This window comes from Typopeltis vanoorti, chromosome 20, assembly GCF_054136105.1.
Source record: "Typopeltis vanoorti isolate ZY-2024b chromosome 20, IOZ_Tvanoo_1.0, whole genome shotgun sequence".
Lineage (NCBI taxonomy): Eukaryota > Metazoa > Arthropoda > Arachnida > Uropygi > Thelyphonidae > Typopeltis > Typopeltis vanoorti.
The window spans coordinates 3,113,591-3,140,205 of NC_143568.1; the positions used below are offsets into that span (position 1 = coordinate 3,113,591).

General features: G+C 37.3%; 1 protein-coding gene across 4 annotated transcripts in view; it reads right to left on the bottom strand.

Moving 5' to 3' along the window:
• LOC150095195 (PC-esterase domain-containing protein 1A-like) overlaps positions 1–26,615 on the bottom strand; it is a 150,012-nt gene that overhangs the window by 85,317 nt on the left and 38,080 nt on the right. For all 4 annotated transcript variants that reach the window (XM_090410347.1, XM_090410349.1, XM_090410346.1 and 1 more), the window contains exons 2-3: positions 9,365–9,458; positions 95–174 (exon numbers count right to left, since the gene is read on the bottom strand). In XM_090410347.1, the coding sequence (XP_090266473.1) occupies positions 95–174; positions 9,365–9,440 (156 nt within the window). In that variant the 5' untranslated portion in view covers positions 9,441–9,458. The remainder of the gene's footprint in view (positions 1–94; positions 175–9,364; positions 9,459–26,615) is intronic.

Here is a 26,615-nt window from a genome sequence, read left to right on the forward strand (position 1 = left end):
CAAAAAACTTAATTTTGCTTTATACCGAAAGCAAAATTAAGTGTTTAGTTTTGTTTTAGATAACACATTGAGATATAAAAAACCAAAACCATACCTTTTTCTTTAATTCTAGAATCCTTGCAAACCTGGGTTCTTGAGACAGTACAATGAGATCCTTATAAATTGATCTCATATCTAAATTACAAGATTCAAACAATAAATTATTAAAAAAACATTATCTAGTTTTTTTATTTATTTAACATGATAAAATATACATGTGAAAGAAAGGCAAAAGACTGTTTACATGTTAGAAGAATATATTACAGAGAAACAAAAGGATTCTCTCTTTAGGCACAAAATAAAAACTTGCTAGATAGATTTTTTTAAATTTAACCTTGGTTAAACCATACATTTGATTAGCTCGAAACAAAATATTTACACTTTAGCATGCATCTTAAATGCATGTTACGTACAACATAAAATCATAAAAACAACATAAAAATAAAACAAAAGTATAAGCAAACAGGCAAAAGTCAGAAGAATGAGACATTTTCATATCACAGAAAAGATAGTACCAGTTTTAAAAGCAGGGGAGTTCTCATGGTGCCCACAACTACTTTTTTTTTTTTTTTAATGTTTATGGTCTGTACATGCAGCAGTTTTCCTTCAACCTAAGGAGAATTGGGTTATTTTCTCCAGTCAACCGAAAAGTACCGTTTGGGTTTCAGTCTGCATCGAACTGGTTTAGAGTTTCCTGTTCTTAGTAATGATGATATTCCAGTAGCATATGATAGTATATGGTAGTATATGATAGCTTTCACCACAATGAAAAGAAAGTTGAATATTCTGTGTCTTCTTTACTCTGCATGGCTGTGCAGGTAATTACAGGTGCTAGAGGCAGTGTCCAGTGGGTATGTGATGATCACTTTACTGACAGGACAGGTCAAATAGGTGTGCTCCAAAGTACCTGAGGTGTTACAGAACAGACAGATCCGATGCTCTAACTTGGAATTTGTGAAGTTTTGTTCAGGTCAGTAAGATGTTGACATAACTTCCACTGTATGTCTGCATCTGGCCTGGTATGCTTTGTCCTGTAGGGAAGATCCCATCAAAAACTGGGAGACGTCTGTGGATGTGCAGGCGAGTTTGAGGATTCAGATACTATGCAGATGCAAAAGGTGAGTCAGGATGTACTGAAGTGAGGTGATGTACTTTCTTGAAATCAGTAGACAGAAACAGAATAGGTTTCAGAGGATAAGATTTGAAAAGTGGGTTCTTAGGTATTTCTAGCTGAAATTCAAATTCCTTGTGTACCGAAGTCTGGAAAGGCATTCATAATGGTTGTTTGAACTTTATATTATTATCTGAGACCTCCAGGGAGTCAAGGACTCATCGAGGGAGGCTGTAAATTACCCAACCCAGCTATCATACCTTCCCTTAAATTCATTTACACCAGATGCACTCACTACCCCTAAGGGCAAATTATTCCACTCACTCACTGCTCTCTGAGAGAAAAACCTAGCTCTTACCCCTTTCTTGACTGAGAACAACCTTAACTTCCATGGATGCCCCCCATGTTCTCTCCCTGCCTTATATAACGAAAAATTTCATCATTTGAAATGCTATAACACCCATTCAGAAGTTTATAGACCTCTATCATATCACCCCCTCTTTCTCCTGTTAACCAGAGTCGGTAATCCACATACTCGCAATCTGTCCTCATAATCTAAATCCCATAATATTGCTTTGTCGATATTGCTCTGTTGCTTTGGTGGTTTTTCAGAGCTAAACTTTGGAAGGTTTTTCCACTCCTGTTTCTGGATTAGGTCTCCCATAGTTCTTATACCTGCCCAGCTCCAGGTAGTGAAGAGGAAAGATTGGCCATTTACAGGACTTTTAATATTTTGAGAAGGTTAATGTGTGATGAAGCTTTGTACTTTTCTAGCATTGTCCTCTGGTGGCTTCTTTCAGAATGTGTTTAAGAGTTAGTGAGTGGCTTACAGAATGCTGAGTGGGTTGTATAGTTGGTTTTGTTCCAGGTATATCGTGTTACTGACTTCTGATTTGATGGAGGAAGTCTTCAGGAGGTGTTAATACTCTGAAGGTGCAGACATCTGGTTGATGATTAGCACTCTTCCCCTAAGCAAAAAAGTTGCCTATATGTTGTTTCATTTATCTAGCACCTGTTTGAAGTAGTTGTGTAGCTGTGTTCAAGTGAGTGAATTGTGTTAAATTATGAATGAAGATATTTTATGTTTTAATACTTCATTCACATTTAACATAATCCACCATGTCATAAGCAAGACTTGTAAATATTATTTGGTGTTAGTCTCTTGCTTGTAATATATTATTCATATAAATGCTTTGAATTTTGTTTGTTATTAATTATTTAATCTTAGAATATGTAATAATAATGAAAAGGCTCTATATAAATATGTCATTCATTTTATTTAGTTTATTCTATAAAATTTATTATAAGAAACTGTGCGTATGTAAATTTAAATGTATATTATATGAATTATGATATATCCTTTTATTTCTTTATGTAAGAGTGATTTTATGTAATTCTTCTGATTGGATTTGATTGGCTGCTGAAGGAGAAATGGAGTTTATTTTAGTTAGCTCATGCTGAGAACATGAGCTACTGTGTATAAACAGAGAAGCCAGTGGATATAAGCTGAAATGGTTAGAACCGGATTTTGGGGAGAAGAAGGAACGTGGTTGATTGGAAAACGAAAGTAAGTAAGGAAGAAGCTTTAGAGATAGCAGAGAGACCGGTTGTGTGTAACAGAAGGGGGGGAAAGTTGATATATGCCATAAATCGACTATGAAAGGACCAGGAATTAATAGGCATTTCGAATTACTTCTATGGGAGTTCTGATACTACAATATTTTCTAAATGGTTAGTAGAAGAATAGTGCAGAACCGAAGTTAATACATAGACGAAACTAAGGAATTAGTAGATAACTGAAACCTAATGCATCAAGACTTGTATATTTCTGTGTCTATAATTCAGTTATTATAGTGGAAGATTTCTTTAGAATTGTGTAGCCATAAAGTAAAAGTATACAAGAATTTTAAATGTGCCTTTGCGAATTCTATGTGTAGAAGCAGTAACCCGGTAAAAGTTGTCCTTTCTGTAACCTGTGAAGCTATAGCTGTTAACTCCATCAGACATATTTTAACCTTAGCTGTGGTGTTATGTTGATTAATGGTCGGATGTCAGATGTACTAAAGTACTTTCCCCTCAAAATAATAAGTCTCATGTTGTTCTGTTGAGTGTTAGCTGACTGAGAAAAATTATAGTGTAGCCTGTCATAAGATTAATTATTGTAACATCTGGAAGGTCGAACTTTTAAGAACTATTTTCAACTTGATTGACTGAACATAAAGAACTGATAAATGAATGTTTAATAATTTATGGATTGTAATTATTCTGAATACTTTAAACTGAGCTAATATATTTATGATGCGATTCATCCAATTGGTTAGAGTGAAATATGTCAGAGAAATACTAATGCTTTGTGAATTAACAATTGTTAATATTAGTCATGATCCTCAAACCTAACTGAGAAGTTATTAATGTATGAATATGAATTCCTATATTTTAATTGGATAACCTTTTGCAGATAGATATACTTAAATGTATATATTGTACTTTTCCACATTAAATGTTTTCTTTTGTTGAGTTAAACTTGGTGTTTGCTGATTTTCTTTCATTGCACCGCTCATAAAATTATTCGGACCTTTGCGGAAGCCTTAGATACTAGTAATAACCTCGGCCTGAAGATAAAGTGATAATATAAGTTTAGTTGATGATTGATTCCTCTATATTATTTAGACTAATCTGAATATAGGGTAGAACAGTATAATATAAATTTCTTTATATTCAGATGAGCATCAATCAACAACTAACCAAGTAAAACGGAATTTAAAGAGGTAAAGATAAGATTAACAAACCAACAAAACTGGAACAGTCAGTTAGGTAGGACGTTCCAATAATTGTAAGCTTAGGTGTTACTGAGTTAGATACCTAAGTATTTTTGTCCTTCACTTGACCAGCTGCATTTGATAGGAGAGATCGTTCTAGTTTTCCAATTGCCTGTCCACAAGCCAGAAGACTTTTCAGAATTTAACTATGCCCTGGAGGCTTGTGCATATAGTGTATAAAATGTGTGGATTGCTTTCATTTCATCATCCCTGCAGCATGACAATTGTGACATCATCTGTATATGCTGATAATGTGCAGTTTTTGTATGGTCATTCATTTGGAAATCATGATTGTTGAATATTTTACCCAAGAAAAGCTCGATAGCTAGTGTACAGTGGTACTGAGAGCAGGCATCCTCATTTAATTCCTCGAGTATGGGATCATGTGGGTGAGCCAGTTGTTTATCTTTAGGCAAAAAATGTGCTTCTTTGTATAGTAGTTGGACCGTTTGAATAATGAGATGTCCATATCCAAATGCTCTCAGTACTTCGAAGACATTTTGCTCTGTCAAAAGTTTTTCCTGGTTAACACTGATTAGTGCTAAATTTTCATTTTGGCTGTTTAAGATGTGGAGGAGATACCAGATTAAATATAAGCTACCATGTGTTGATCATCCTGGCATTGAAACACCTGGCAAGTGGATCAGCTGATAAAATAAAGACAGTAGTGCAAGATAAGAGAAATGAAGGCTTGACTAAGAGAGAGAGAAAGAAAAATTAAGAAGCGAGTTTTGTACAGCGATTCAATCATAAAAAGTGTAATCGAAGAGAGATTGACAAAATTGAGCTTTCCAGTTGCGAAAACTAAGGATGTCAGCGAGGCTATTAGAGCACAAAAGGGTAGGGTGAAAGAGGTGATTGTGTTGGCTAGAACGAAAGATTTGAAAGGAGAAAAGTATTGCATGAGGAGAGGACACAAAAGAATTACTGGAAGTGGCAAAAGAAAAGAGCAAGAGAGTTATAATAGTGAGTGTGCTGCCATGGTATAACAGAGTAGAGCTGAGAAGGAGAGCCATAATAGCGAATGCCTATTATTATGTAGGTTATGCAGGAGGAGTGGTAGTGTGGATTTTGTAGATGTGTGGAGTGAGTTTGACAGGCAAAAAGACTTATACAAGAAGGATGGTTTGCATCTGAATAGATTTAGTGTTCAGAGACTGAAAAAAAGTGTTGTTGAATGAAGTGAAAATGGATGTGCAGAATCAGGGAAACTAGGGCTTATTTTCGAAAGGGGGGGAGAAGCTGTTGAGTGGATATGCAGACATCAGTGGGGCAGATGAGTGTAAGAATGTGTATAATATGCCTAAGTTAGTACCACTGGTAACAAACCAGAACGATACAAAGTTCCAGTGGCAAAGCATTGCCTTTGTTTTTTACTTTCTAAAAAATTTTTGTTAAAACAGTAAGCACAATCAATTCCCATAAGGTTATTTACATTCATATTTAACATAAAATATATAGAGACATAAAAGGTTATTTCTGTAATAATCTCATGAGTCTTGACCTCTGTAAAAAGCGATGTAAAGCACTTTGGTATTTCCAAGCTACATCGAGTTTTACAGCTGCATGCACAGTCACAGGGAGCACCGACCTTCATAAGTCAGTGTGCCAAAAGACATCAGGTTATAAAAGAAATGGAAGAGAGATCAGGAAGACCTTCAACGAGCTCAATCCCTGAAAATGTACATCGGGAGCTGTTCAACTGGTGCTATTCTGACCACGTAAGTTACCGCGTCTGCGATTTCATTATGGACAGCAAGTTAGAACAAAGAGCGAACGTGAAATTCTATGTGAAACAGGGCAAATCTACCACAGAGACATTTGACATGATTCGGCAAGTTTACGGTGATGCTGCAATCAGTCGTTCCAGGTGTTTTGAGTGGCATGCGCACTTCAAGAGTGGAACATTACTGGAAGACGTAATATAGAGACATAAAAGGTTATAAAAGAAATGGAAGAGAGATCAGGAAGACCTTCAACGAGCTCAATCCCTGAAAATGTCGAAACCATTCAGCAACTTGTCAGAGAACACTCCACAACATTGCTGCCATTGTCAGTGCATCATACGGAACAGTCCAGGAAATCCTCATGCGTGATTTGCACATGCACCGTGTTGCTGCCAAGTTCGTCCCTAGGCTGCTGACCCAGGAGCAGAAGGTGACGAAACCGGTGAAAAATTTGGGTGTACGGGTACGACCCTGAGACGAAGCAATAGTCTTCACAGTGGAAGAGCCAACCATTTCCATGAATGAAAAAGGCGAGGCAGATCCGCAGCTCGACCAAGTGCATGCACATCGTCTTTTTGGACATTCCAGAATTGTGCATCGAGAATTCATCCCCAGGGGCCAGACCGTCAATAGTGAGTTCTACTGCCAGGTTTTAAGGCATCTGAGAGAGGATATTCAGCAAAAGCGACCAGATCTCTGACACATGAAAAACTGGATGCTCCATGACGACAATGCACCGTCACCGAACTCTCCTCACATGTAAGTTTTTCGTCGGAAACAACATGATCTCACTTCTGCACCCACCCTACTCGCCAGATTTGGCTCCTGTGGACTTCGCCCTTTTCACGAAGATGAAGATCAAGCTTAAAGGTCGCCGTTTTGACACCATTGCAAAGATCCGGCACAAATTGCAGAAGGTGCTTGACACGCTTCAAAAAGAAGACTTCCAGGACACATTCCAGAAGTGGCAGGAAAGGTGGGAGCGCTGTATTGTTATGCAAGGGGACTAGTTTGAAGGTGATAGTGTGGAAACGTAGATAAAGTAATTTATCATAAACAGAGCTAGTCTCAAAACTTTTTGATACCACCTCGTATATGAGAATGATTTTAATGAATGCTAATGATAGGGAGGTAAAATCAGTCGGAATAGTAGAATTACTAAGTGAACTTTGCAAGGAGTATATCATCCAGGTGATGATATTGCAGGAACAAAAGACCCAAAGGCTTATATGGGAACTGATGTAAATGAAATGGAGGTTCATAGCATATTACAGAACCCTAATGTGAATGCAGCTGTGAGATTGGATGGTATACCAGCTTGAGATTTACATGAAGCAGCAAGAGAATCGTCAGTGCCCTTGACCATATTGTTTAATCTAGGTCTTAGCTCTGGGTTAGTCCACAGCTAAGACTTAGATTAACTTAGATGAAGAATTTTATTTATTTTTTTGTATTTCTTTCTTATCTTTCCTGACATGTCCGGAATATGCTGGGTGATCTCCCTGACAGTTTACATATTTAACTTTGGTAGAGCAAGAATGGTTATTGTGCTCTTTAATACCATATCAGGCACATGTGGCAGAGCCACAACAGCTAGTTTGGGCATCTCCATATTTCTGACATTTAAAACATCTTAGTGGATATTAGAGATGCACAGTCTAACAGGAACAATTGACATGCCTTGCTTTAACAGATGATGGAGGCTTAGGAGTATCAAAGGTAAGGATGATGTTTCTGGTTGGAATCAGGTGACCCTATGGATGTGCCTCATACCTGTAATCCCCCGATCTTTCAAGCTCTGACATATCTTCTCATCAGGAAGAGCTAGGAGATCCCATTCTGAGATCACTCTTCTACAGGAACTGTTTTATGGGGTGTAACAGTTATTGGTCTTCCACCCATTGATGTAGCTCTAAATAGTTTTTCAGAATATTGTTGACACGTTGTTTCTACAAGTTGCCAGAACATAATTTCTTAACTGTTTTGGAAGAATCTGCCAGTCCTAGGCCTTTTTGAATATAGAAGGGTGACATTTTCATTATTGACTTTTCACCTGTTGCATAGATGATTAAAAAAATTGGTACATTTGTACTGGTATCATGTCTTTTATCTTATTTCTATTGCTGAAAGGTGTATCAATAGTATTATTACTTGGTTGGGACCAGGGCCGGATTTAGACTTGCTGAGGCCCTAAGCTATACAAAACCCAGAGGCCCCCCCCCCTACTGTTTTAAATTACATCAGCTGGTCTTTTTGTTTTTTTATTTGAGGCCCCAGCAGATTGCGAGGCCCTAAGCTGTAGCTTTTTTAGCTTATACGTAAATCCAGCACTGGTTGGGAATTTGTTAGGGACCCTAAAACAATTGAGAATGAAAGATTCATGCTCGATAGGTTTATTGTTCAGAGCCAGAGCTCTGCACCCACAATGGAGCTACACATAGATGCCCACTATCTGGCAAGCAGTGACTGCGCTCAGGAGTGGAATGCTAGGATTACTCCAGATGCTACACAAGCACCACAGCAAGAGCCTTGGACCCTATCCCCCAGACCATGGGGAAGGAAACCTACTGCATACTCTTGACCCTTGCAGACAAGCTTACTAGCCAACTGATCCTAGCTGGGATCTCCAGGACTGCCCATCTTGCTGAAGCAGAGGCCAAATTAATGTAAGACTACCAGGATCCTCCTTTTCCAGATGTCCATTGGTCATCTTTTCAGATGACCAATGGACATTCTCAGTTTGTCACACTGCATGACAAACATGTCAGTAAGGTGTTGGATCCTAGTGATGGTGGTCTAGAAGATAGGATAGCAAAAAAGACTCAGGAGAAGTAGAGTGAAGAAAAGCAAAAAGAGGAAGAATGAAAAGGGCTGGTACCATCACTGGGAGGTCCCCCTCCACCATGAAAGAGTGCCTCACATGGAGGGGTTCTTAAATAAGATAAGGATCTGATTGTTTTGTCAGGCAGTTTGGGGATATATATGGAGAAACCACTCAGCCATGAGAGGCATATATTGATATTTATGGTTAACCAGCCTAAAAAGGATGGCCTTGTTAAGACTATTAGTTCAGTGTCAGTTATACCATGAAGCACTAACATAAAATCAACAACACCTACACCTTCGATATGTGCAAGTGCCAAATAAATGAAGACCCTCTTGACAGCTTTTGTCCTCTACTTTACCAGACACATGTTGGTAGCCATTACTGAGAGAAGCACATACACAATGATCTGTGACATACTGCTGCTATAGTAAAATTTCCAAATGTTACTATATACACAAGAATACTTCATTTTAACTAGCAGTACAAATGTAGTAACATTTCAAGCCCTACCCTGTATAGGAGACTTACTACAGTAAACACCATTGTTACAAATTTCTCAATATACTACCAAAAGACTACAAAAATCTTAACCCCCCCCCCCAAACCGGCCACGAAGTCTATAGACGTTCAGCTAAATCTGGATACAAAGCTCTAACACCCATTGAATAACATGGATAAGAAGTGCAATTTGGTGTCACTATTTCATCCACATCGGCCGGTAGGGAGGTTAACCAAAGCCCCACATACATGCTAAAGAAAATTCACTACAACAAACTATCCATTACAACTATATATTAACTATGTGTAAAATTACAGGCCAAAAACTAATTTTAGAACTTACTTGAGTCACCTAAAAATAATACTTTTTTGTCTTTCAGAATATTGCAAACATCTTCAGTAAGAAATATATCTGCCATCTTTTTTCAAAGAACAATCTGCAATTAAAATATTTATTATTATTATTAAAATAGACCTCCAGGGAGTTGGACTCATCAAGGGAGGCCACATACTACACACACCAGCTATCAATACTTGTTCTTGAATTCATTCACACTGCTTGCACACACAACATCCAATAGCTATCCATTCCAAAAATCTAGATCCCACCCCATTCTTAGCGGCATTCATTCTCAGCTTCCAAGGGTGCCATTTTGTCCTTTCCCCACACTTTTAAAAAAAATTTATCAAATGTAGGACCCTTTCAGAAGTTTATAAGTTTCAATCATATCACCCATCTTTCTCCAGTTTCCTAATGTCTGCAGTCTACAAATTCTCAATCTGTCTTCATAATTAATATTCCACAATCCTAATATCATTTTTAACACTCTCCTTTGCACTCTTTTCCAATCAATCAGAATCACAACAGAAATCAGGAGACCAGACCTGTGCACAGTAGTCCAAGCCTTGTAAAGAGGCAAAATGACATTCTTATATTTACATGGGAAAGCTTTTCAGCAATTGCAATTATCTTTTGAGTTGTATTTGCAATCTTTGCTACATGGCCCTGAACTTCAACTTCTTATCTACTAACACTCCAAGATCCCTAGCCTGATCAGTTTTTTCTAGCATAATCCCACCAATATAATACAACATTGGATATCTAATATCACCAAAGTGCATGACTTTACATTTACTGACATTTTCACATGGCTACAATTCCAGCATATTCAAATCATTCTGAAAGTGCTGCATATCAGCAGCACTCCGGATTACCTTACCTATCTTTGCATCATCAGCAAACAGCTGTATGTTACCTGTCAAGTACTTCCCAATGTCATTAATATACAGATTACATAACAGTGAACCAAGGACTGATTCTTGTGGTACACCACTGGTTACTTTAAATCCATGCTAATATTTTATAATCCATATTCTCTGCTACTAATGGCTCAGTTAAGTAAGTTTGAGCACGGTTAGTAGTTGGAGGAGAACCAATTGTTCGATGCTGTTGGCACACTCTCCCTCAGTGAGTCTTTGGACTCCTTGGAGGTGTCAAATAATAATAATAATATTCTCCAATTAATCCATATTCTCCAAATATTCTCCAACCAGGAAAAACTCCTAAATTGTCTAACTAATATCAGCATAGATTTGAGGGATAGGAAAATAAGTTATCAAATTTACAAAAATCAAAATGGATGGATTAAAATCAATGATAAGGAGAAAATAATAAATATAAGGAGTGGAGTAAGACAATGATGCATACTTTCACCACTTTAATTTATATATTGGAAAGGCCATTCAGGAAACTAAAGATAAAATAAATAGTGGCATAAAGATAAATGGTGAGCAAGTCATGTGTATAAGATTTGCTGATGACATAGCCGTTGTAGCAGAAAACAGAAGAACGTTAAAAACAATGCTAGAATTACTAAATAATAACCTTGAAAAATATAAAATGAAAATCAACACAGATAAGACTAAAATCATTGTTACAGGCAAAATCCCTATCAATACAAAGCATATAGACATCAGTGGGGAACAAATAAAACAAGTGAAAAGCTTTAAATATTTAGGAAGCATAATAACAGAAGATGGCAGAACAAGAGAAGACAATAAAATCAAGAATAAACAATGCAAAAGCCCAATTCTCTAAGATGAAAAGCATTTTATTTCTAAATAACTTAGGGAATTGAAACAACGTAGATCCGAATATAAATTAAATTATATTTTAATAGATATTTCCGATATTTCGGCAATGTCACATTGCCATTTTCTAAAGGAACTTACAAAAAGGCAGGTGCACACACAGGCAATAACAATACAGTAACTAAGAATGAAGATTTGAAGCTATCGTTCTCCTAGAAGTCCTGATGGCCAGCATAGAAAACCTTGCACTCCAACATACTGACATAATGGTCAGCTTCGACGTCTCCTCCTTATTCACAAATGTCCCACTCAAGGAAACTTTAGAGCTAATCCAAGCTAAATTTTCTCCCGATATCTCAGCCCTATTTCAGTTCACAATGAACTCAGGCTATTTCGTTTGGTAGGGAAAATTCTACAAACAAATAGAGGGGACAGCCATGGGCTCACCACTCTCACCACCCTTGGCCAAATTCTTTATGGAGACCTTTGAGGAAAAAGCCTTAGCCTCTGCCCCACAAAAACCAACCATATGGCTTCGCTACGTTGATGATGTGTTTGCTATTTGGCCACATGGCTCTGAAACACTCCTCTCCTTCCTTACACACTTAAACAACCAACATGCCAGAATCAAGTTCACCCTGGAAAAAGAGGAAAACAACTGCCTCCCTTTCCTAGACACACTAGTCACCTGCCAGCCTGATGGAACTTTGGTTTTCTCAGTTTACAGAAAACCCACCCATACAGGCAGATACATCCACCAACAATCCCCCCCCCCTCACAACAATATGGAGTGGTAAAAACACTATACAACAGGGCTAAACTAATCTGTTCTAACGACATAGCCCTAAACACTGAACTAAATCACATCCTCAACACTTTCTCAGCCAATGGCTACCCCCCCCAAAAAAATCCAAAAAATATTAAAACCTACAAACCACAGCCCCCCCTCCTCCTCCCCTCCACAAAAAAGATTACTCTAAATCCATCACCATTCCCTACATCCGAGGTACCTCAGAAAAAATTACCAAAATTCTAAAAAAACATGACCTCACCTCCTGTTACAGGCCTTACAGAAAATTGGCATCCCTTATCCGCTCTACCAAAGACCAACCACTTCCCCTAGACCTACCTGGTGTATACCAGGTCCCTTGCAGTTGTAAACTGTCGTACTTTGGCCAAACAGGCAGGACAGCGAATATCAAAATTTCTGAACACAAGGACTACATCCGGTTTTACAAGTATAGCCATTCTGGTCTTGCAGACCATGCTCTGGATACTCGCCACAGAATACGGTGGAAGAAAGCAACAATAATACACCGGAGCAAATATAAATTCGAAAGATTATTTATGGAATCAGCCTCTGCCCTAAGAAACTCTCCAAACCTCAACAAATTTGGTTGTATGCGACTGCCCCAAATTTGGGAGGCATACATCAGCAGACCTTCAGCCCAACGGCCAAGAACACCTACTTAGCCCACCAGAGGGCACCATCAGGACTTCTAGGAGAACGATAGCTTCAAATCTTCATTCTTAGTTACTGTATTGTTATTGCCTGTGTATGCACCTGCCTTTTTGTAAGTTCCTTTAGAAAATGGCAATGTGACATATCGGAAATATCTATTAAAATATAATTTAATTTATATTCGGATCTACGTTGTTTCAATTCCCTAAGTTATTTAGAAATGCATAACCAACGTATAAGCCTGTCTACGAGAAAAGCATTTTAACAGGAAACCTCAACCTACAATTGAAAAAAAAATTGGTAAAGACATTGATATGGAGCATTGTACTGTATGGATGTGAAACCTGGATTCTAGGCAGAGAAGATGCAAGAAGATTGAAGGCTTTTGAAATGTGGTGCTGGCGCCGCATGAACAAAATAAAATGGACAGAAAAAAAAATCAAACCAACAAGTCCTGAGAGAGATAAACGAAACAAGAACTGTAATTAAATCGATCAAAATTAGAAGAGATAGGTGGTTTGGACATATACTTCGACATGGACTTGTGAAAAGAATAACTGAAGGCAAAATAGAGGGGAAAAGAAGAAGAAGAGGCAGACCAAGGAAAAGCTTTCTTGACCAAGTCAAAGACAGCACGGGTTTGAGGAGTTACCAGGAGGTTAAGAAGAAAGCCGATGACAGAGCGGAATGGAGGAAATTGCTGCTGAGCTACCAGTCCCAAGATTGATGCAACTGATGATGATGATTCTCCAATTTATGCAATAATCCTCCAAGCTGTATACTGTCAAAATCCTCAGTAAAATCCAAAAATATCATGGTGTATCCATTCCCCATGTCTAGTTCAATGATAACATTATTATAGAATGTGAGAGAGTTGCTAAAACATGACCTCCCTTAAAACATGACCAACCCACTGTTCATCGCAAAGTGGAGATTTTCTGTCAACCCATTTCTGAATGCAAGCACTAACCAACTTTTCCAAAATCTTTACCACCACTCCTGATACTGATTGGTTGATAGTTGGATACATCAGTCTTTCCACCACCCCTGTGCAATGGGATTACCATAAATTTTTTCCATTTCTGCAGAGTCCTCCCTGTTCTGAGACTCAAATAATTCAGCTTATAAAAGGAATAACCAGTTCAGCTGAACACTCTTTTAGCACCCATGCTGATATCCCATCAGTCCCTATTGCTGAATCGTTTTCAGTTTCTACAATAGCTCTAATACCTCCTCATACACCTGAGTTTCTTCATCCTGTGAAGAGATAAATAACAGTGAACTCAATGTGCACCTTTCCTAAATGGAACATTCATAAACTTAGCCACTTCCCAAGTGAGTAATGCATGACCACTGTCATCAACTGGAGGCAGAATAGTTGTCTTTAACTGAAACAGATGCTGACAATATAATCAAATCTAACACTTTTGACCTCAAGTTTCTTCTGTCATATGCTGCTTGAGGAAGTTGCAATGCAACAACTCAATAAATTAAGCTTCATTCTTCTCAAAATATGGAAATAAAGATTTCAGATACAGAATCCTATAAGAATATAATTACATCTCATATTTCCCTTAAATGTTAGGCCATTTATTATAATTATTATTATAATTATATCATTACAATTATAATAAAGGCACCTCCATGGAGCTCGAGGACTCATCGTTGGAGATCCAATCTATCTACACAATCTATCATACCTCTCTTTGAAGCCATTAACAGACAAAGCACTCACAAGACTCTGGCAACCCATTCCGCTCATTCACAACTCTGCAAGCAAAAAATGCAATCCTTACACCCCTACTAACCACACCTTTATTCAACTTCCAGGGATGAGCCCTTCTTCTGGTCCCTATAACCAAGTGCTGAAACATTTCTCCTGCATTTATCCCATAAAACCCTTTAAGTAACTTAAATGTTTCTATCATATCCACTCTTTTTCTCTTATTAACTAACTTCTGCAATCCACACACACAACTTCCTTTCACTGACATTTTCACATGGCTACAATTCCAGCATATTCAATTCATTCTGAAAGTACTGCATATCAGCAGCACTCTTGATTACCACAATCCTCATAGGGAACATTCCACAGGCCAGTCACAATCTTGGTCACTTGCCTCTGAATCCTCTCCACTGCTTCCTCATCCTCAAGAAACCAGACTTAAGCACAGTAATTCAAATGTGAGCATATCAAGGTCTTATAAAGAGGAATAACTTCCTTATCTCTACTTGTTAATGTGGTCTTCAATATCCAAGTAGTCTTATAAGCTACCTTAGCAATATGTCCTCTAAAGTTCAACTCTGTCTACCACCACCATTAAATCTCTAGCTTCAACGGCGGGAAGGAGCGATGACAAGGGCACAAGGGGACATCCCTGGAAGTTACAAAAGGAGGCTGTGTGTAAGAGGGTGAGGAGTAGTTTCTTTGCATGGAGAAATGGTGAACCTTCCAATGCACTGCCTGAGAGAGTGGTTGGAGCAGGAACAGTCAATGGGTTTAAAGGGTAGTATGATAAACTTTGTGTTTCCTAAAAAAAGGCCTCCCACGATAAGTCTTTTGACTCCACGGAGGCCTGGATAATAATAATAATAATCTATTTCCTGGAGCAGGGGTCGGCAACCTGCGGCTCTTTAGTTCCATACGCAAATATTATTATTTTATCAAAAAAAAAAAATTTTTAAATCGTTCTGAATCGATTAACGAGGATTAGGCACCAATTCTATCTCTCAGCCACTTGTACTCGCTTTTCACCGCACCCCTCCCCCGTGACACGCATCGTCACTGTCGTCAGTCCGTCGGAAGCTTATATGTTTGGCAATTTTCAATGATTTCGGCATAGCTGGGCATAACACCTTTACTCGTAAACTAAGTATCTAATATTTGCCAAAATTAAAAAAAAAAAAACTAAAATGTGCAGACTGCGCCGTGATAAACACGTTCTGACAAGTCCGTTCGTGCCAGTCGGCGACCACAGATGCGACGAAACTATGTACTTATAGTCAATCAGTACGTGAGAGAGTGAGACAGTGTTTCGTGTCTAAATTATTTATTTTAATAATTAAATTATTAGAGAATTATTTATTTTATTTAGGTAGGTATTTTTAATTGGGAAATATCGTTGTAAAATGTTTTTTGATAAATTATATTTCATTATGCCCAGCTTCTCGTATCCGCTAAAGCAGTACAAGATAGAATAGCTAAAATGTCTTCAAATGTAACATATTTGCAGGTGGAAGATATTCAACCTTCTTCTGCCTTATCACTTGCTATAGATGAGTCTTGCGACATAAAAGACACGGCACAAGTTGCCCTTTTTGTCAGGTATATGTCTTCCCAAGGTCCAAAAGAAGAACTTCTAAGATTGCTACCGCTCTCGGGACAAACTAGAGGGGAAGATATAGCGAATGCGTGCAAAAATGCCTTGAAGACAATAAGATCTTGTGGCTCTTTAAAAACTTTTTAAAATTTTGTGGCTCTTTAAAAACTTTGAAATTTTGTAAATTGTAATTTTTGACTCTTCCGACTCAAAAGGTTGCCGATCCCGGTCCTGGAGTATAGTACCATCAGTGTGATACATGGTTTGTAATCTGTTTATCACAAAATGCATAACTTTACATTTCACCGCATAAAACTGATATCCATTATCTTTTGCCCATACTGACAGCCTAATTAATTCGTCCTGCAAGCTGTCCACATCACCTTGATTAACTATTACTCTACCTAATTTCACATAATCAGCAAACAACTGAATATTTACTTTCAGGTTATTTCCTATATCAATTATGTACAAATTAAACAGCAATGGTCCCCAGCGAACTTTGTGGCACACCACTAGTCACCTGATTTTGCCTCAATTCTGGCCCTCCATATACAACTGTTTGATATCTGTCCAGAAGCCATCTCCATTTGTTCTAATTTGCATAACAGAGTTCCATGTGGTATTTGTCAAATACCTTTGCAAAATCATCATGTAGCCATTTCCTTTAACCAACTGAACTGTTACTCTATTATAAAAAGTTAGTAAATTACTAAGGCATGACCGATCCATCACAAAGCCATGCTGACCATCATAGAGCATCATATTTTTTTTTATCTACCCATTCTTAATTCTCTGGTTTTATCAATTTTTTTCTAATACTTTTATTTAGTACCATGCCTGAAATACTGATTGGTATATAATTTGCTACTGCAGTCTTAGAACCTCCCTTATGCAAAGGAATTATTTTGCCCTCTTTCCACTCCCTTGGAACTCTACCAGAGCTGAAACTTAAAGAAGCTTAGTCAAAGGCATTGCCAATTCCCTTGCACATTCTCACAAAACTCTTCTGATCCTAGTTGATATCCCATCTAATCCCACATCTATATTTACATTGAGATTCTGCAATATCCTAAGTGCCTCCAATTCATCCACCTCTGTTTGCAAATTAGTGTCTGTCACATAAGCAGTAACCTCACTAGGGTAATATACCCTTGCAAAGTGGTCACTCAGTAACTCAACTATTTTATCCGCTTCTGTCTCCTTGTGACTATCATCACTCATTAAGGTTAATCTTCCATAGTCATTCTTCCTCTTTCTTGCCACATAATGAAAGAACTCTTTGGGATTTCCTTTGGCCTGCTTGTGTAGCTTCTCATAATCTGATTTTGCCTTCCTTGCCATGCTGTCACCTTGCCTGGGCATTGTACTGTTCATGAGTTTGCTGGTCACCTTTCTCTTTATATTTCCTCCATAGCAGTTTCTTCTTATGCAGCTCATGCTTAATGATATTACTCCTACTTGATTAACCCTTGGCATACAATTTAATACCGCTTATTCTAAATGACCCTTAACTAAATCCAATGCACTACTAACATTCTTACCCTGCAGTATTTTATGCTACGGTATAGATTTAAGCTTCTTCCTAAACATGTTATAATTTCACAAATAACCCTTCTTGATAAAATATTCATGTTTACCAATCTCCCAAGTCAAGACTGCATGGTTGCTTTCACCAATTGGAAGCAATGTTGTCACCTTGGTTATGGAAAGCTCTTCTGATTCTATGACCGGTCCAATACTCTCCACCCCTAGTCCCCTTCATCACATGCTGTCTCAAGTAATTATCTCTTAGCATCTGTATAAAGTCTATTTCCTTCCAGTCTATATCTCCATAGTTGAAGTCGCCCACAATAATTTTATAATTTATTATTTAATAGTCTCTAAGACAGAAATACAGTGGTGCCTTGGTTAACAACAGCCTCAGATAACGACATACTTGGTTAACGACGAGTGGCTGTAAGAAAAAAAATCTCTTGGTTAACGACTCTCGATTATGTGAACCTCTATCCGATCTAAAAAACCGGAATTTTCCGATCGCACTCAGCCATGCGCGGGAAGACATTGTCAAATAGAGAACAGCTATACGGCATAGTTGTGAAGCTCAGATATGTTTGACCCATCGTAGCCAGCTGTTTACATTTTCCGTTTGTTTCTTTTCTTGTAGTGCACTGTGCTTTATTTTAAAATTTGTGGTCATAAATGGGTTTTATGATGAAAATGAGTATTTAAGCATTTATTTTTAAGTGTTGGTTCATACAGACAATAAATTGGCAGGTGCGTGTCACTGTTCGTTCGCCATCAAAAGGCAAAATCAAATCTCATCTGTATAATAATCGTTGTATCTATAAGCTGCTAATCAGTGAATGTTACGGTAAGTGCTGTATCTAATATTGTCACCTTACAAGCAAAATGCACTAAGTCAAAAATTGCAGGTTTCGAATTTAACTGTTAACTTTCATTTCAAAAAGTATTTTTTTTTTTTGAACTTTTACTTTTATTTTCAGGTGACGATATGTTCTTTGTATCCCTTGTCTTAGTGTTGTACAATTTGTAATAATACCGTATTTTGTGTATCTTTTTTTTTTTTTTTTTATAGAGTGAATTTTTTTACCGTGTGCAAAATGGGTCCCAAAAAGAAAGCTAGTGAGGGGAAAAAAAAAACAAAAATTTTCTCTATTGAACAGAAGAAAGAAATAATGGCAAACATCATGAAGGTATGAAAGTTATGCAGCTAGCTCGAATATATGAAACTAGTCATTCTACAATATCAACCATTTTGGCTAAGAAAGAAGCCCTTATGGCAGCTAAGGGAACTTCAAGGTTGAATGTTAGAGGGCTTCTTTTTGAGCAAATGGAAAATCTATTACTAATCTGGATCAAAGAAAGAGAATGGCAGGCAATACTATATCTCAAAATGCAATCTGTCAGAAAACTCAACAGATTTATCAAGATTTGAAAAAGAAGACTTCGAGATCAAGTTCTGAAGTAGATGATGATGATTTCAAAAGGTAGCAGAGGTTGATTTGACAACTTTAAAAAAATAACAGGAATTCATAGTGTGGTCAGACACGGAGAGGCAGCTAGTGCTGACAAAGCAGCAGCAGATAAATTTGTCAATAGCTTTACAGAATTATAGAAGAAGGAGAATACCTACCTCAACAAGTCTTCAATTGTGATGAGGCTGGGTTATTTTGGAAGAAAATACCCAACAGGACATTTATCACAAAAAAAAAGACAAAAACACTTCCTGGGCATAAACCAATGAATGATAGGTTAACATTGATTTTAGCTGCAAATGCAAGTGGAGACTGCAAGGTAAAACCAATGTTAATCTACCACTCAGAGAATCCCCGAGCATTCAAAAAGTTCAATGTTTCTAAATCCAATCTCGGTGTTTTGTGGAAGTCTAACAGCAAAGCCTGGCTCACAAGAATAGAATTTAGAGACTGGATTCGAAATGTTTGGACCAACTGTCAAACCCTATCTTGAGCAAAACAATCTGCCTCTAAAAGCCATTTTAACCTTGGATAATGCACCTGGCCATCCAACAGGCATACAAGAAGAGCTACCAGAGGAATTAGATTTTATCAAGGTGATTTTTCTTCCTCCCAAGACTACATCTCTGATTCAACCTATGGATCAGCTGATAATTGCAAATTTTAAAAAACTTTACACAAGGGCACGTTTTACCAGGTGCTTTGAAATGTGTGAGGCTACCAACATAACCCTAAGAAAATTTTGGAAGGAAGAATTCGACATTGTCATAGCAATTAGGCTAATTGTAAAGGCTTGGCAAGCAGTAACAATGAAATGTCTCAAAGCAGCATGGAGGAAACGGTGTCCTTCCTTTGGTAATGAAGAAACTTCAGATGAAGGACACAAATTGGTAAAAGATATTGTGGCAACTGCTCATGATCTTAACTTGGAAGTATTATTATTATTATTATTTATTATTATTATTACGGGTATCTCCATGGAGTCAGTAGACTCATCGCGGGAGACCCAAACTAGCAAAACAATATCTGTCATATCTCTTCTTGAATTCATTTACAGATGAAGAGCTCACAACAAAGTCAGGCAATGAATTCCACTCATTCAAGTAGAGGAAGAAGATGTTGAAGAATTATTGGAGATGCATGACTGAGAACTAACTACTGACGAGCTAAAAGAACTTTTCAAGCAGCAATGTGAAGGAAATGGAAATTTCATCTGAAGATGAGGATGGAGAGAATGAACAAATTACGGCTGCTGAAATCAAAAATGTTTTGGCAAAGTGGGAGGAAGTTCAAAATGTTGCTATGAAATGGAATCCAAACAAATGAGGTTATCAGAACTGCAGATCTATTTAATGAAAAGTCCATGCATTTTTTCAGAAACATTTTAAAAACGAGGCAGAAGCAAACAACCCTAAACATGTTTTTACACGTCCATTTGTCAAAATACTCCGAAGTGAGCTCGATTGTCCTTCTAGTGAAAATTGATAATTAAAAACTGTTTTCATGAACAATTCATTTTATTAATGTTATTTTTTTGTAGCAAATACATATACTGTATAATAAATAAATGATATTTACCATATTTTTATGACATTTTAAATGAGTTTTATCTGCATTTTTAATATGTACTATGGCTGTGGGAGGAATCAATTAACAAATTAATTGATTTATTAATTTGGATAACGACGTAACCCTGGAACGGATTACCGTTGTTAACCAAGGCACCACTGTACTAGCAAAATCGAGAAAGGAAGTAAATAAGAAAAAATAAATAAAAAATAGACCACGTATGCAAAGTATATCAATTACAAGAAGAAAACATTAAAATGCTATTATCAATCATGATTAACAGATTACCTAAAAGAAGCCCAAATCAGCAAAGATATAGAATTCTAAATGTAAAACTTTCATAAAGATAATCCATAAAGCAGTCTCTGAAATACTTAGAAAGAAAAATAAAATATTAAAAAGAAAAACAGTAAAAATCTACAACACAGATATAGAAAATGCAATAAAAGAAAACCAAATAGCATACAAAGCACTCCTTCAAAAACATACAAAGGAAACAGAAGAAATATAGCTAAAACCATAGCACAGAAAGCTCACCAAGTTTCTTGGGACAGATTTATTAATAAAATAGAAGACATACATGAAAAACAAGACATAGCCTACAGAATATTAAGGAAATTGAACAACGAAGAAAGAGATACAGCACAAATCAACATAATATGGGAGAAACAATGGATAGAACATAAGAATTTATGGTAATGACCCAAATTTAATAACAAAATAATAATGAAGAAATCAATACTGATATAGAACCAATAAAATTGGAAGAACTAAAAGAAGCAATAAAGGTATCAAAAAATAGAAAATCTGCCGGATTAGATGGCATAAATATAGAGTTTGGAAATATGGCAGAGCTTCTTAAAATTAATAAATAACTGTTGGAGAAAATGTGAAGTTCCGTCAGATTGGTTCAAGTTAAGTTTATATCTATATTTAAGAAAGGAGACAAAGATGATTGTGGAAATTACAGAGGAATAAATTTATTAAATACGGGTTACAAAATTTATAGTAAAATCCTGAATTAAAGACAGAAATATTGCAAGCAATCTACTCTCTGAAGAACAAAATAGTTTCAGACATGGCAGGGTATGTATAGACGATAATTATGTGCTAAAAAGATGAGAATTTAATTTAGACTCATATATAGATTACGAGAAAGCTTTTAATAAAATAAACAGAGTAAAACTATGGAATATAACAAAAAAACAAGGATATCCATTATTTGGTACAAGCTATAACAAAGTTTATATACAAAAATATAGTTATGGAATAAATTAACAGAAGGGATTGAAATAAATCAGGGCATCAAGACAGGGATGTAGCTTACCTCCAACTCTATTCAATATATATATATATATATATATATATTGATCAGATTATTAAAATATGGAAAACAACAATAAAACAAAGTATCTGCAGTTAACCAGAAGAACTTATCAATACAATGCTGTATGCAGATGATCAGATTATATTACAAGATCTTCAAAAATCAGTTTATGAATTAAACAAAATAAGCTAACGATACAATTTAAAATTTCATAAATGAAAAGAAAAGGCATGGTATTTAAAGGTCGGGATCATGTTAGATCAAAAATAGTTACAGAAAATAAAATAACAGAACAGATGACACAGTTTAATTATTTAGGCTACATAAAAACACAAGACAAGAAACTCAGCTAAAACTTTATAAAGTAATGGCTACTCCCACTCTGTTACATGGTTCAAAAACATGGATGGTTAAAAAAGAAAAATGAAAGTAAAATACAAGATGCAGAGATGAGATTTTTAAGAACAATTAAAGGATGCATCTGCACGATTAGTTGAGTGGCTATGCGCCTCGCAATCATATGCCTGGGAAAGGAGTGTCATGGGTTCGATTCCCATCGCTGACACGAGGAGCTGAAGGATCCTCCTCAGACATAGTCAAGTTAGCCGGTCTTGGACGTGGACAGCAGGGTTTTTTCCCCAGTTTATCTGGGGGTTTTCATCCTTCAAAGCAGGCAAACTGGCCTTGAGAACTCAACACTACGATGGACATAGGATACACTGGGGGCATAGGGCTGGCCACCTTATCCTGAGAACGGTTGAGGTCCGATGATCAATAAACCCTCGACATTGAAAGTAAAAGAGGGAAAAAGGAAGATAAGATGAGATTACAGGATGCAAAAAAGAACTAGATATTTATAACATAAATGAAAAAGATCAAGGAATATAGAGAGAGAAACAGAAAGAACATCTATCTAGGATGGAAAGATACTGGCTACCAAAAGAGGTGGACAGATATAGACCAAATGGAAAGAGAGAGAGAGATGGGGGGGGGGAAGAAGACCAATGAAGCCAGAACAAGCAAATGCCTAATCTTTGAAAAGTTTATCATATCTATCAAAGTTTATCAGCCTACCATGACTGAATACTATGTATTCTCCAGCTTTTTTTTTTCTGTCTTGCAGGAGAAAAACCAAAGTTACCTATTTGAATTTCTTCCCACTGAATAACATTTCTTAGCATTTTTTGTGAACCTGCCCCCACCCCAAAAAATTTATACACTTATAGTACATTAGTACTATCAGTCTACAACACAGTACAATGGTACTTTTTGAAAAAACTGTCATGATCTATAGGATATATATACTATGGAGAGTAGTGACAAAATCTCATCCCAAGCACTGAAAATCATCCTACCTAGAGATGGTAGGATGAATTCCTAATGATTAACAGCCTTCTTTAACATAAAAAAATTTACATAAAACAAAGCAATTCAGTTTAATCTTTAAATAGATATAGAGTGGGAGATAGACATCAACCAGTTGCATACAGAGGAATGGTATCCCAAAAGATGAAGATCATGAAAAAATATTATTAGATCAAAATGGATTTAGAAAAGGATGCTCTACAATGGATGTGGCTTTTTTAAAACTACTTATACAGAAAACATCATCATCATCAAATTCCTGCCATGTACCCTCAAGGGGTGTAAAGGATATGATAGTACTACATGAAAAAAATTACATCATTAATTTCCTATCTACAATTTTCCTCCAAATCAGTCTGTTACTTGTCAAGACTCCAACATTATCAGATCTTATATTTCTATCGTCTAAGGCACTTTGTACCGTATCAATCCACCTATATCTTGGTCTTCCTCCGGGTCGTTTTGCTGCCAACCTGGCAGAGAACACTTGTTTTGCTAATCTTTCCTCGCCCATTCTGTTTAAGTGACCATACCACCTGAGATTAGCTCTGCTAATGCATTCCTGGATGCAGACAATGTCAAGTTCTTTCCTAATATCCTCGTTTTTAATATGATATTGCCATTGATGCCATCTGTTCACGCCTCTAATCTTTCTCAGGACTCTCATATCTGCGGTCTCTAGTCTTTGGTCAAGTGTTTTACTTCTGACCCAGCTCTCAGATCCATAAGTTAAAACTGGTTTGAACACTGTCTTGTATACAGCTAATTTAGTGTTCCAACTAATTTCTCTCTCATTCCATATGAATTTATTCAATTGACTTCCCACCATACCAGCTTTGCTGATTCTGTTGTCTATTTCTATATTTAATTTACCATCTTCAGTAAAAATCGTGCCTAAATAGCTGAAATTATTATTATTATTATTATTATTAAACAAGACCTCATGGAGTCAAAGACTCATCTAGGAGGTCCTTTTATCTCACACACATCTCATCATACCGGGTCTTAAACACATTCAAACTCCTTGCAGACACCACACTCTCAGGCAAGGCATTCCAATCATTCACAACTCTGCACGAAAAAAACCTGCCTCTCACTCCCCTACTCACACCCTCTTTATACAGTTTCCAGGGATGACCTCTGGTTCTCCCCTGATCTCCCACTATTCGCTGTAGAACTTCTCCACCATTGATCCTATAGCAACCCCTTACCAACTTGTAGGTCTCTATCATATCTCCCCTCTTCCTTCTCTCCACTAGTCTCTGCAAATTACATCTTTTCAATCTTTCCTCATACTCGACATTCCAGAGGTCAGAAACTACCTTAGTCAGTCGCCTTTGGACCCTTTCCAACATCTCCTCATCCTTCTGAAAACCAGGTGACCAAATCTGGGCACAATAGTCCATGTGTGGCCTAATCAAAGCCTTATACAATGGAACAAGAATCTCCCTACTTCTACACGTCAGTGTCCTCCTCATCATTCCCAGAAGTCTTTGTGTTGTCTTCACAATTTTGGCGATGTGACCCCTAAATTTTAGATCCTTATCCACTATCACTCCCAGATCTCTTATTTCCTCTACTTCCAACAATATATTCTTACCAAGCATAAATTCTGCATCCCATCTTTGTTTTCCAAATTTTAAAACCTTACATTTTGCAACATTGAACTCACACCCCCATTTGCTTGCCCAATCACTCAATTTATTCAAGTCTTCTTGCAAGGCCACAACATCTTCACTACTCTTTATGGTTCTTCCCAACTTTGCATCATCTGCAAACAACTGAATATCTCCATCCAAATCTTCGCCAATATCATTAATATACAAGTTAAATAGTAATGGCCCTAAAACAGATCCCTGAGGCACTCCACTAGTGACTTTCCTTTTCCTGGATATTGCACCCCCATACACAACTTGTTGATACCTATCAGATAGCCAGTCTCCAATCCAATGCACTAATCTAATATCCAACCCCATCTGCTCTAGTTTGACTGTCAACTTATCATGAGGCACTCTATCAAAAGCTTTTGCGAAATCCAAGTATATTACTGTGTATCCTTCTCCTCTGTCCAAGGAAGCAGTCACTTTATTGTAATAAGTAAGTAGATTACTAAAACACGACCTCCCTTTAGCAAATCCATGCTGTCCATCAAAGATTATACCATTGTTGTCAACCCAACTCTGGATTCTAGCTCTCACAAGCTTCTCCAACAACTTAACCACAACGCCCGACACACAGATAGGCCTATAGTTTGATGCTTGAGTTCGATCACCTCCTTTATGAAGTGGCACAATCTTGCCCTCCTTCCACTCTTTAGGGACTTGACCAAGTGCAAGACTCGTATTAAAAAAATATGTCAAGGCAGGTGTCAACTCTCTGGCACATTCCTTCAGAATACGCGGTGATATATTATCAAGTCCCACAGCCTTATTTACATCTAGTTTACTCAACTCCCCAAACACCTCTTGCTCACTTACAGTCAGTCTCTCCTCCCCATCATCAACTGCTCTTAATCTCTCCATGAAGTCACATTCACAAGATTGAAAGATCTTTATGAACTGCTCATTAAGTATCTCCACCACACATTCTGCAACAGCTGTCTTTATACCATTTCCTCCAATCAATGTCATCCTTCCATAATCATTCTTTCTTTTGCTGGCTACATATCGAAAGAACTCCCTAGGATTCTTTTTAGCTTCATTAGCTAACTGCTGTTCATACCTCTCTTTAGCTACTCTCACCAACCAAGTCACTCTCCTTGCCTGGTCTTTGTAGAACTCATGAAATTGGTTACTTCCACTTCTCTTATGCTGCCTCCACAATGCCCTTTTTCTCTGTATTGCATGCTTAATCTCTTTATTCATCCATCTCACACCTAACTTATTTAACCTTCTCACCCGTGGTATACATTTAGACATTGCATCCACTAAATATTTTTTGAAAATCCCCCAAGCTGCATTGATCTCTTTTCCAGCTAACTCCTCATTCCATGCTACACCTGCAAGCTGTCTCCTGAGCTCTTCATAATCACCCCCCTTGTAGTTCCACATATACCCTTTTTTCACAGGGGTCCTTGCACTGCTGGCAACCACCCAAGTAATCACCTCATGGTCACTTTCACCAATTGGTGGATGATTTGATACCTCATTGATAATTACATCCTCCGATGAGATGACCAAATCCAAGACCCTTAATCCTCTTGTGCCCTCTGTTACATACTGTCTGAGGTAGTTATCCCTCAAAAACTCAAGAAACTCATTTTCTTTACTTCCAGTTGCTATCTCTTCATTCCAGTCTATATTGCAAAGCCCATGTAAAGGTTCCTCCCGTCACTACGAGAATCGAACTTAGACCTTTTCTAATCGAAGGGCACCGTCGTTCTTCCAATTGCGCTACGAAGGCGCTTAATGTTTTACTTGTTCCACAGGTTCTCCATTCACAACACAGTTGACATTTTCAAT